Raw genomic sequence first — 13562 nt, forward strand, 5'->3', positions numbered from 1 at the left:
CTAAACACAAAGCTTAAGAATTTATTTAAAATGTGGGGTTGGAGAGATTCCTAAGAGGTTTTTCATGCAAATTGATCTCATAGAGGACCAGAGCTCAGTTCTCTGCACCCAGGTCAGGCAGCTCACACTGCATATAAATCCAGTTCCAGGGGATCCAATGGCAACAAAATGCCAAGCATTATAACCCCCAAAAGACATGAGAACACATAAATATAACTCTTTAAATATGTATATACATATATTTGTAAATTTACATTTGTATATGAAATATATATGTGTAAAAAATAAAGTAGGATTGAAAAGGTCGAGAAACACTAGAATTTAGGATGGAGCACACTAAATTTAGCTCCAAATAGAGAGCAAGGATCAGAGGACTGAGCCGAAACTCCCACAGTAGCTCTTGGGACTCTCTCAAGACTAGAGCTGCCCACGAGAGGTTAGCCAGCCACCAGGGACATAATGGAGTAGCTGTAGGCACCAGAAAATTGCAAAGGAAAGTTAACAGACTGCTGACACCCTCTCTGTCTAGAGTACCTTGTCATAGCGTATGAGACTAGAACCTAGGGAGAAGGCCTGTTTGCCAGTGCTGGCACCACCCTTTTTACTCACACTTTCTCCCTATTATTGATCAGGACTTACTGTAGCTGTGGGAGTTAGGCATAGCCAAGAATAGCTTTTCAACTTCTTTTGTTTTGTGTAGAGGGCAGCAACTTTTGGATACAAAGTTTGAACACATGGTTTTCTTCACTTTGGGCCTCCTCAAATGCTCATAGGATTCAACAAAGAATTTCTATGTTTATATATAAGAGGCAATAAAGTATAAAATAAAATAAAGAAATGGAATCGCCAATAGACCATGAGTGTTGCCATTTCAGCTTCCCCGGGGAACTTCATGAGACCCAAGTGAGCTGGAACGCATCATCATTTGAGGAAGGGGATGAGTGAGAGGCCGCCTAAGGGGCTCCTGCCATCCTCAGTGTTTTCTCAAACAGGTAGCTATGAATGCTGTCCTTGCATCAGAACCACACTCAAAGAGTTTCTCCACGGCTTGGTGTAGAACCACTCAAATATTGCTCTCCCTGGTAGAAGGGCAGGATGGTTGTTCTTCAAGGTTAAGCGTGATGGGATGACCCCTGCCTGAGGTCATAGTGCTTTATAAAGCACAAGATGACACATCAAACAAACAGCAACAGCTCCGTTGTCTTGCTCATCATCCCTTGGTGATTGACCTCTTAATGTGTCCTTGTTGTTGTGTGAGAACTTCAAGGCTACACTTGCGTTTCTATGGACCACTTAAAATGTTCCAAATTGCTAAACTAAAATCAAGCTGTTTTATTCATAGCAGAGCACAGATATCCTCCTTAGGAGTTTCTGTGAGAATTGATGAGATGATGTACAAAGACCTGTGCTTAGAAATGTGTTTACTATAAATGAAACACCAAATTACCAGAAAAATTCAATTTGAAATAGGAAAATACATGCTATCGGATTCTTTATGGAATAGTGACATGCCACTGAACAGAATATGATTTTACACAGAGCTGGATCAGCTCCTAGAAGGATGATTTCATAAACACACTTGGGAGGATATAATTTGAATCTAAATGTATTCTTATTTAGCATTTTACAGTCTTATATGAATTTCAAATATATCAGAAGAGATTGCTTGGCGGATTGGGAGAAGTGTACTTTTCTTCTCCGTGTGGATGGGAAGGTCCAGCGGGTGAGTCCTGAGATCCAGTGTTGGGCTCTAAAGCAGCAGATGTTTGACTAAAGGACGTCCTCCTAGAGTGTGGAGTTTGATTCTGGATGTGATGTGCTAGCAGTAGGAAATCTAGAAAAGCACAGCCGAGTTCTTCTGTGAGAACCAAACTAGCTGGAGAACGTAAATACTCACAGAGAGTTCTGGAAGGATCTTTGAAAAGCAGTTTTTCACTATGGTGAGGTAGGAGAATTAGTGCTAAAACCCCATAAAGGAAGATAAAATGTAAGGAAAGCAGATTTTTGGGTGAGTGTCCAGAATAACTGGAATAGAGGATTCCAACGACGGATTTGTACATTTCTGTATAAGCAACCAGTTGGCAAGACAATAATCCAAAACTTAAAGAAATATGAGGTAGCAATATGATTGATTGATGCCAACAACAGTTGTTTATAACAAGTCCAGCATGACGATCCAGCATGAAAGGTGCTGTCTGTGCAAGTCTGGTGACCTAAGTTCAAGTCCCGGAACCCACAGTGAAGGAGAAAACTGACCTATGAAAGCTGCCCTGACACCCGTGCCTGACCTTGCCCACATGTGAGCTTTCTCACATGCTCACCACATTAGACACACAATAACAAACTTTGAAAATTAAAAGTTATAATAAATAATATGTAACAATATCTTGAGGACAGCGAATTCAAAGAATTTCCAATAATTGTGCAGGGGTATTTATCTGATTTACAAAAATAACACACAAGTATGAACCTAGCATGCAAGTAGACACAGTGGTCACAGAAATGGACAAGTCACAGATGACAGAATGAACACCTGGAAATTTTCACCCCACAGAAACTATAACCTTTGAAGGAACTCTTTTTATTGTTCTTGTAACTGCTATGGGAAGTGGCATTTTGTGATATTTAGTCTTCTTTCCCGTTTCTTCCTTTAATTGGATCTTCTGGAATGCTAAGTCCTTTTGGTTCTCATTCTCTTATCATCCTAGTTCAAACCACTAGCATCTCGTCAGAAATCCTGTCACATGAATGTGCTTCTCCATCCCGCCTCCCGCACTTCTCCCACCCCGTCTGTTTTCTACCCAGCAGCTGTGATGGTCCGTCACATGTGGCACTGCTATGGTTAAAGCTTTCTGGTGTTGCCCATGGCAACAAGAAACACATATAACCCTAAAGTAGTCTGGGGGAACCTGGCATGACCATCGTTCACCGCTCTGACCACATTCTCTACGTGCATTCAGCTTGCTTGTTCCATAAGGCAGGTACAGGCTGTGGTCCAGCATCAGTCCTGTGCACATGTCTCTATTCTTGCCATTTCCACCTCTAAGGATGTTCAGTCTCTCACCTCATTCAAGTGTCTTCTCCACTGTCACTTCACTTCCAGGCCAGTTTCTGATCATCTCTCCTATACTATCACCCCTGTCTGTAATCACTGCTCACCTCAGTTAAACTCTCCTTCATAGTGTTCTTTACCATGTGATTTTGAGCCTATTTTTCCTCTCCTTCCGATAAGGGATTGTGTTGGGTGAGCAGACAGAAAGTGAATGCTGTAGTCTAGTGTCACATGCTCACTGTGGGCCTGATGCTATCCAGATGGTACACTAGGCATCCTTCACAGTGTCAAGACCAGTATCTGGCATACATGCAGAACATCACTAAAAGAGACTTATAGAATCCAGGCTTATAGTTTTCTCCATAGGGTCATAAATCATCATATTTTATATATATATATATATATATATATATATATATATATATAATGATTCTTTATTTGGAAAATAAATTAAACTTCTTTTATTTTTCATGCTTCTCCATATGTATTCCTGTGGTTTTTGTTAAAGAGATAGAAAACAATTTTAAACTAAACTATCACTTCTAATCTGTGCATAGTGAAACTCTTATTTCATACTGTTTAGCAAAACACCAATCGTTTTAAGTGTTCCATTTAGACAAGACTGCATGTTCTAAATGCAAAATTTTACAAATGAGAGTAACATATTTTGCCATTTGTCACTCAGAACAAAGAAGAATTTCAGGATCTGTCATGCAAAAGATCTATGAAAAATGACTCAACTCAGCGCAAAGACAGAGGTTTGGGAGTTTGTCCTATGGCAAACAGAAGAAAAACAAGCAATGTCCATTCAGACTCTCCTGCAGCAAAGGCTCCGGAGCCATCACAGCTTAGGCCTTCTTGCCGGCAGGCCTGTTATTAATGGTGTGATTACCCTGCAAAGAGGTGTCAATTCCTTTTTGGAAGACACGGAATTCCAATGTGGAAACCAGCACACCAATACTGAACGGTCCTATGGAACAAGGTACCTGCTTCACCACAGAGGGGAGACGCACAGAGGGGGCAGAATCTCCTATAGCCTTCAAGGATCATTTCAGCTCTAACCTCTTGAACATGAATTTGCTGTTGTTCAATGAATGCTCTGCACTTGTAAAAACAAAACAAACCAGAAGTCTTTTTCTGGGGAAAAAGGGCTGTTTCTAACGCTTATGCACTAGGTCAACGGAGCTGGAACCACACACGTCTGGGATTTGCGGCCCTTGAGAGGACCTCTTAACTCATCAGTAGCAGGGAGCATGGATAGATGAGAAAATGCGTAGTGAGTTGAAGCTCATCTTTTATTCAGCACGTGTAGCTTAAACTTTGTTCAACTGAATAATTTCGGCTCTCCCACGATCTAGAGTATCGACTGCCGTTTCAGGGTGTTGCAGCACGGTTCATTCTGCAAAGGCAATTACAGCGTCTCAACTTGGGGACAGACAGCCAAGTTATTGAAAAGACAAAAGGGAGTGCTGCTTGGGTGAAATGGGACAAACAGGCGACTCAGTGTGAAAAACAAAGCAAAAGGGCAATATGGCAGTCATTAGAAACGAGAGGAAGAAATATGAGACGATCCAATGTGTGTTAGTTACTGGACAACCACCATATGTAAATGATCTCAGGGAAGGTGTTGATAGTGAGGACGACTGCTCCCGCAGCTTCCTGCTAAAAGAGCCAGGTGCCTTCAGCTTCAGTGCATGACATTTTGTTCTCGCAGTCCCAGAATGCTGGCCTAACTTAACTCAACCAGGGCATCTTCTCCAATTATCACAGAGTGAGAAATAAGGCACTAACGATCTCTTTTTAAAGGTAGGATGTTCTAAGGGAACAGTTAATTATTATTTTCAGGGTTCTGCAGATAAAACAATAGCCTCCCTGGGGCCTGCTATTTACAAATCTCGAAGCGGGTGAACGCTCTGAATGGTCTCACTGAATCGGCAGAGATGAAAGGACACTCAGTCCTCTTGTCCTTCCCAGTGCTGGGAGCTTTATTTCCCTTGGCGATCTATGGCAAGCTGGGACCTGCCAAGCCACCAGTAGGCTTATAGACTGAAGTAGACATAAAAATTACTTAACATATGGGATTCCAGCCTTGCTCCTTCTAGAAAGATGTGTGTAAATAACTAATTGAGTATAGCCATAGTTGTATGTGTAAATGTGTGCATGTACAAATGCATACATGCACAGACGCACACACACACACACACACACACACACACACTTCTTATTCTTATTAAAACAAACAAAATAAGTTGTTTCAGGAGATTTCAACAGAGAGTCTTAATTATATGCAATAACTTTTTTTTCTTTTTGAGGCGGTTTCTCTGTATGGTCCTGGAACTAGCTCTTGTAGACCAGGCTGGTCTTGAACTCAAAAAGATCTGTCTGCTTCTGCCCCCCCCTCCTCAAGTGTTGGAATTATAGGTGTGCACCACCACCACCTGCCTGTAATAAAATTATGTAAAACCTTTTGCTTACTATCCCCCCTCTTGGAAACTAAACTGCTGTCTAGTGGCATGGCGTGGCGTGGCGTGGCGTGGTGGATATAAGGAGGCAAACCTTACTGAGGATTTTGTAAATGAAATATAAGCTGAATGTGACAGGAGCCCTGGTGATGGGTCCAGAAAATGTCAAGACTTAAATGTTTAAATGTACACGTGCAATAAATACTTCTCACAACACAGTGCTTAGCTATTTGGACATTTTCTATGCTCGGCTCACACGGGTTGTTCCACAACAATGAAGAGGTGGTCGCCAAAAGCGGCTCCACTACTCCTGCTCTGTGGCTCAACGTGCTCATTGCCTGTCCACCTCCATATCTTTCACTACTGAGAAGTAGCTCTGTGCATGGAATTTGACAACACCTGTGCTTCCTTCCACACCACACTCACGAGAACAAAACCCCATGGCATTACCTTGCTCAATGGATAACAGCTCGCCTATGATGCTTGTCTTCTTCAAAGTCTGGTGAATTCGATTAGTGTGGGATATAATGATTTCTTCTAATCCCAAGAAGATGTTATATTTCAAAATTTGAAGGACCACTTTCTGAAGGCCTTCCTAACCTTCACACACTCTCCTGATGTCAGAATTCTGATAGGAAGCAGATGGCATGTACTATGGCTACTGAAAGATTTTTAAAGGGACCATGTATAAAAATGTGAGTTGAAACATGGAAGGAATTAAGAAATGAAGCAGGTATCTCTCAAGGATGTAGCAGCTCTCAGACAAAAGGAGAAAACAGGTTTTCAGAATCTAAAGTGGGTGGCTGAGGTGAGAGAGAACTACCTATTAAAAATGCAGCCTTTAGTAAAAATGACAGAGTTCATCACAGTGACTATCTGGTAGGAGGGGACCCAGTAGAATAAATGTTCACCTTTCACCTGCTCCTTAAGTGCTCTTAGTGTCCCCAACTGTGATGTGATTGACTCTAAATGAGAATCCAGAAGAAAGAGAAGCCACTAGGCCTTTCTGTAAGACAGCCCCTCTCCCCCAGGCTAATGGTCAGGACCACAGAAGTGAAACAGAGATGGACGGAGGCGTCCATCCACCTCATCCCAGACTCAGACACAGCGCTACGGAAAATTACCTTTCAACACGGAACTAACACCGTGAGTGTTCACCAACAGTAGAACGAGAAAGTGACTCTTATTTTAAACCCGAAAGCAGGACAAAGAAGACACAGACTCACCTGGGATAAGGTAAGAGAAATAGTTATTTTATTTTGCACAGGAACAAGCTTATACTGAACAAATTCAACCAAATCATATTGAGTGCAGTAAAACAAGGGACTGGGGGTGACTTCCTGTTAGAAAATGTTACGCAACCATGCCTGCGCGTTAATTTTAATCATTACAATAGCTTTGTTTCAGATTTCAGAGTGCACTGTACAGATGCGTCAGCTTCTTGGCTTGTGGCATATAACTCGCTTGTTGCCTCAGCTTTGACTCTTTCAGTGAGGAACCTCCACGATTCAGGAAGACTCTGACCTAAAGACCATGTCCTGCCACCGTGGAGCTAGCGGCTTTCACAGACCTGATAGGCTTAGGCGTCTTATCCAGGGGTCAGGATGTCTCACTCCACACCCATTCTTCTACAAGATGATGCCAGGTAGAGTCAAGGCAGAATTGTCATCTAGTTTCCTCAGAGAATTTCCTCAAGTTCCACAAATCTCATAATTGACATCCATCAACCCAGCCATTAACAAAGCGGCACTGGGCCGGGTGCACGTCACTTTTTTTTCTTTTTTTCATTTTTTTTTTTTGGTCTTTTTAAGCGAAAGAGCATTCTTTAAAGAGATACTCCCTGGAGGCAGCGAACGCCCGTCACAGCTCCTGAAGGCACTGTGGATCCACTGAGCAGCAGACATGGCCGTTCTGGAGAAAAGAGTGGAAAGGAAAGCAGAGTGTGAGTTTTCAGATCATTCCCGGAGCCCCACACTTCTTGATTAGCACAACTAGCAGGTGTATACAGGACCGTGTTATTTCTGAAGTCCTGAAAACCTCATAAGCCAGTTGTTCCTAAGAGTGTTTCTTCAGATGCAATCACTGTGCTCACCGGCATGCTCTCTCTTGGTTCACACCTGTTCCTTTGTTTACTCACAATCCGTGTTGTGTGAACTGAGTTAGCAATGCAGACCCATTCCCCGACCACGGAACAGGACTCACACCTTCCTGGTAGGGGAACACAGTGTAAGAGAAATTATGCAAAGTGCTGGAAAAGTTTAGGAGAACATGTTTGAATCCCCTTAACAAACCTACGTTCTCATTCTATTCTTCGGTGCAGCAGTATGAGGAGATGAAGCATTTGGGAAAGTTAGTTAGGGTATGAGGGTGGTGCCCCCTCTGCCATAATCTGAGTACTTGGAAGGTATGCAACAGAGAATCAGGAGTTCAAGGTCAGCCTCAGCTAGAGTTCAAGGTACATAGTAAGAGGAAGGCCAGCCTAGGCTTTGTGAGATGTGGAGGAAAATGGAAACATGCGCTCTCTCTCTCTCTCTCTCTCTCTCTTTCTCTCTCTCTCTCTCTCTCTCCTCCTTCCTTTCGTCCCTCCATCCCTCCCTCCATCCCTCCCTGCTACCATGTGAGGATACAGTAAGAAGGGCACCTGGGGGAGCAGGAAGAATGGCTTCCAGACTCTAGCTCTGCTAACACCCTGATCTGGGACTTCGAAAATGACCTTTTCAGTCCCCAGAGCTACGAGGAATACATTTGTGTCATCTGTGGTGTCCAGCTGAAGGTGTTCTGTTTTAGCTTCAGAAGAAATATGTTAGGTAGTGACGAGATAACAAAAGACCTCTCCTCAGATGGTGCCCAGGGCGGACCTTCTGAAGGGGTAACAGTCAAGCGGAGATCAGAGGACAGGAGCGGGAAAAGAAGGCCGCACACACGAGGAGCTGCATGGGGGGGATGCAGTGATCGATGCACACCAAATCCTGAACATCTACATTAAATAAGAAAGAACTAAAACATGATCTAAGTGGGAAATTTAAGTTGAGGAAACTTAGGAAACAGTGTGAAGCTGAAATGGTGGGGGGAGGCAGGAGAGAGACAGATGTGCAAAATTACTTATTACACTAAGCTATCAAAATAGTATAACTGCTAAGAAGTAAAGCCTCTCCCTCCTCAACGGTCTCTTTTTCTAGCTAAGTAATGGTATTTTCCAAGTAACCTGCAATTGTCATGTTAAGTAACGTGCAATTAGCACGTTAATCGCAGGAAGGAAAACCCTTACACATTAGGATGGTGCACTCTGCCAGACATCTGGCCATGTGTCCTAAACACATTCCCTAATTTCACCCCCTTTCCATTGCAGTGGAATCACCATTGACCGTCACACTTTTCAATTCAGAAAGCAGAGAACAGAGAGGTTAAACTCCCGTTCAAAATCACACAGTTAACACGTGACAGAGCCGGGGTCAAAGCAGGTTCATCTGTGTCTAATTCTTGTCTCTCTTTGAGGTGTTCTGTCAGACAATGACTTTAGGTGGTAGAAAGGATAATATATATTAATATGACAAAATCAAAAGTAATTTTCAGAAGGTATTTTACTGTTCTAGCCTTTGCAGAAACATTCAAATGGGGAAACTAGTCTATAATGAAGCCGAGTGGCACCTGTTAACGCCAATCCTCATCTTCCCTTGGGTATTTGAGTTCTTGTTCTGGTCCCAAGACAGAGTCACCCTCTTTCGAGCCAGTAGTAACACTTACAACTCGGATATCAAGCTCAGAGGTGGAGGTTTTCTATCCATAGCCTTGTTGCTAGGTTACACATCAGTTTCTCAAACTGTGTGATTTTGAAACAGAATGGTGGGGAATTTGTGGGAGCATCTCTCACTGTGTGCAACTGGCACAGAGCGCTGTGAGGGAAAGGCATCACCATTGTTCCCATGCACGCTTTGGAAAGCACGTATTTTCCAACATCCTTCAGGCATGTTTCCTTCGTCCCCATCTGTGTGTCCCTCTGCTGTAGGGAAAGTGCACTATACGCTGTACCATCAGAGCTTCTCAACTGGGAGAGCATTATTAGTTCATGCTTTAGAGCCCAATGAAACATGCCAAGGTCTTCCAGATCCAGCAACGGCAGAATTTATTCTATAAATTAACATCCATGATTCCTGATCTGGACAAAATAGAGAGGTAACTGGAAGTCACGAAGAGCTGCAGGCAGACACTAGTGGGGGTCAGCCCTAGAGGAATGGGAGTCTACCCAGACCTAAACCATTCCCTAGTCTGGCAGCTGCACATGACTGTACTGCAAACAGAGTCTGGAGAAGTCAGATGGCAATCCTACAGGAAGAGTAACCATTGGAGGAACTGCTACAGCAAGGAACTGTTAGGAAGCAGCACAATGAGTTCACCCGAGGCCCTGCTTCTTCTCTGCCATGGTTACTGCTGAGCAGTCACGGCTGGCCCTGTGATACAACATTCAGTGTTGAGATTAACCTACTGTGCACAGAGCTGGCTCGGATTTTAGACTGTGTCATCAACTTAGGTCTTTAGACCTGGGATGGAGCAGATGGGGTGACATGTGGCTGACACGCTTTGGTCATGGACGTCGAGAGCTCACAAGAGTAACAACTTGGCATTTCTGTTGGCCTTGGAGATGATTATAAAAACAATGACTTATGAGAGTTTACATTTAAATTATTTAAACACTGAATGATTCTTCTTTTATGTTACTATCTGTGGTTTTAGAGAACTGCTTATTTATTCTATTTATTTGTGGTTCAATTGTTTTCTCATTAGCTTTTATGGATTTCTAATCTAAGAAAAATTCAAATATGCTGGAAATATTTTCTCAGTTGTGACCTTTCATTTTGCTATTTTATTTCTCTGTATGAACTCAAATTTTTTTATTTTGAGTTATATTTTTATTACTTGTAGGTCAAAAATTCATTTCTTGTCTAGAAAATTGATAAATATTTAATCAGAGTGTTATTGTTTTGAATTGCTTTTAATAATTCTTTTTCTCCGGGGTTTACTATGATATTTAAGATTATTTTCCTCAGATTGTCATCTGGTCATTCTGATGCTCTTCGAGTTCCTTTCAGCTGTCAACACAGCGCAGCCTTAGCTCACTGAAGCTCTCGGCTGGGGTTGCCCCGACCAGACTGGCTTATGGTTATGTGTCAGGGAACGTGTCTGGAGTATTGATTGATATGAGAGGGCCGGGCCGCTGTGGTCTGCTGTCCTCTACAACAGTGGTCAGTGCTACCCGTGGGCAAGTTGTCCTTAGTTCTACAAGCGAGACCTTACTGAACATTAGCCCAGAGCTAGCTAAAAAGCTGAGTTCCTCCACAGTCTCTGCCTGAGTTCCTGCCCGACTTCCTCAAATGTAGACTGTAACCTGGAAGTGTAAGCAGAAATAAATCCTTTCCTCCCCAAGCTGCTTTTATTGATGGTGTTTATCACAGCAGCAGAGAGCCAATGAGCGCGGCTCTTTGTGGAATCTGTTTCTCTTCCACACCAATTTTCAGAGGCCTCTCGATGGGGTTGTTACAATGCTACTTGTTTGTGGGACTTACTTTCTGTCTATCACATGCTAGAACACTCCTTTTAGGTTTCTGTTTGATGATTGTGATATTTAGACATTCGAGGGCTTCATGCTTCTAAAACCAGCCCCCAGTTATTCCACCTCCACAAGCACCTAGTGAAAGAGCCCAAATGGTTTCTGTCCAGTGATGATGTGCTCAAGCAAAGAGTCTTTGGTGCGCCAGTTTGTTCTGTGTTTAAAGCTCTGGACTCTGACCAGTCATAAAGCTGCTTGTCTATAAGATTTAGGAAAAGATAGTTTACTTCTAATTTTAAAGTTTAACCTCTAAGTAGAGGATACATCTTGGTTCTTTAGAAAATTAAATTTGATCATAACTCCAGAAAGATAAAAGAAGAGGAAAGGGGAGAGAGCTCAGTGGGTTAGAGTCTTTGCTTTGCAAGTGTGGTGACCTCAGCTCAAGTCCCATCACTACATAAGAAGCTGGGCTGGGCCATATGCACCTGTAACTCCTGACTGCTGTGTGGGGCAGGGTAGTGACAGGAGGATGTTGGGGGCTTGCTGTCACCAGCCTAGCTCAATATTTGATGTAAGACCCTGTCTTGAGAGAATAAGGTAGAGTGTGGTAGACCCGGACACTCAGTGCCCTCCTTTAGCTTCTGTATATACATGGGCATGCACGCCTGCACACACGTATACCTATAACACAAACACAATATTTTAAAAAGGCAAAAGGGATTATATTACTGCTTCCCTCAAGTATTGTCCAGATCCATGTTTCTAAAGAAATAATGATTCCTCAGCATATAACTGATCCACAAGCTGCCCAGCCTCTTGCCTTCACAGTTTATCAGTCTCCGTCACTGTTATAATCACGTCTTTCCTTCTGGGTATGATTGTAGTAAGGGTGACCTACTTTACACCACAATGGCCAATATTTATTGGTTACTTAATCTGAAAGTGCTAAGCAATTGATGATTTCTTTCTGTGTGAATCTTCTCAGTTAACTCTTGCAGCAGCCCTATCAATGGTACTGTTCAAGTAGTTACTGCCATAGCTGATTATTTTCATTTTTAGGTGAGTTGGGACACAAAGAAACTAAGCCAAGTCCCCTGATGTCGCATCATCAACACAGCTGATGGAGTCTTTGCTTCCAGGAAGCCTGCTTTCTCAGGGTGAATTTTTGACCTCTGGGGCAGTTTTGTCCCAGACAACATTGTGTAGTGATAAAAATATCTTCTGTATGTGATGAACTTGTAACTGACTTAGTAGAGGGATTGTCTAGCCTGTATAAAGTTGGTATTTGTGCCCAAAACTACATAGGCCACGTGTAGTGATCCATGACAGTCATCCATTCCGTGGGAGGAAGACAAAGAACCACAAGTTCAAGCTCATTCTCTCGCTACACATCAAGTTTGATAACAGCTTGAAGTGTCAGAGATTCTGTAGCATAAATAATAAAAACCCAGAGACAGATATTGGGGTTCAAGTTGAAGATCAGAAAAGTACAGCAGTCAACCACTAGAGAGACCTTACCTCTACCAAGGCTCAGACAAACAAAGGGGCGACCCTATCCTCAGAGTGACTGCAGATGCAATCAATGTCTCCTCTAAACCTCAGACTGCACTGAGCTCCTGCCGTACATTTCCTCTTTGGTGCCAGGATTAAAGGCATGTCATCCCAAGTGCTGGGAATGAAAGTGTGAACTCTGTTTCTCTTTTAGCCTGATTCATTCTCATGTAGCCCAGGGTGGCCTTGAACTCACAGAGATCCATCTGCCTCTGTTTCCCCAGTGCTGGGATTAAAGGTGCGGCCACCACTGCTTGTCTTCTATGGCCAAATAGTGGCTTAGGTGTGTGGCTAAGTAGTGGCTTAGCTCTGCACTCAGATATTCAGGCAAGCTTTATTTGATAGATTGTAAACAAAATGTCACTATAAGATCATATTTCCAAGGAAAAATATTTTTGTCCACATATGCCATCGATATTACAGTCAATAGCTATAGGATGCTACTGGAGAATGAAAATTTGGCTACTGAGATAAGAAAAGTTGTTGTAAACTATTTAATTCACATTAAAGGTCCCACAACATATCTCTAGACAGACAATAAGCGTCTACACACATACTTCTAGCAATGACTGACTGTGTCTAGATGTCTGAGATAAACCCCACATCATTTTAAACCTTTAGATCATTGAGCTGATTTTTATGTTAATTCTAAGAGTATTGATAGTAAGTGCAGATAGTGTTACAGGAATGACAACTAAATGGAGCTCTGTCACTGTGCTCGTATCTATTACCAGAACAAACAACTTTAAACAGGGAAATAAGAGGGGAATGGATGGAACCAGTGCTCAGAAAACAGTCAGCTTTGGAGAGTGCTTGCTCTCAATGCTCTCTCTGTCTGAAGCTTTTTCACTTGAACTTCATTTTAAAAATAACACAGAATTAAATAATAAAATGGATATTTTGGATAAATTTGGTAAAGAATGAACATAATCTTATAATCCACATAATCAGT

General features: G+C 42.5%; 1 protein-coding gene across 1 annotated transcript in view; it reads right to left on the reverse strand.

Moving 5' to 3' along the window:
- Positions 1 to 7374: 7374 nt before the first annotated feature.
- Nell2 (neural EGFL like 2) overlaps positions 7375 to 13562 on the reverse strand; it is a 304209-nt gene continuing 298021 nt past the window's right edge. The window contains 1 exon segment of the mRNA XM_038342735.1: positions 7375 to 7425. Within this exon segment, the coding sequence (XP_038198663.1) occupies positions 7375 to 7425 (51 nt within the window).

The sequence above is a fragment of the Arvicola amphibius genome, chromosome 9 (genome assembly GCF_903992535.2).
Source record: "Arvicola amphibius chromosome 9, mArvAmp1.2, whole genome shotgun sequence".
NCBI classification, from domain to species: domain Eukaryota; kingdom Metazoa; phylum Chordata; class Mammalia; order Rodentia; family Cricetidae; genus Arvicola; species Arvicola amphibius.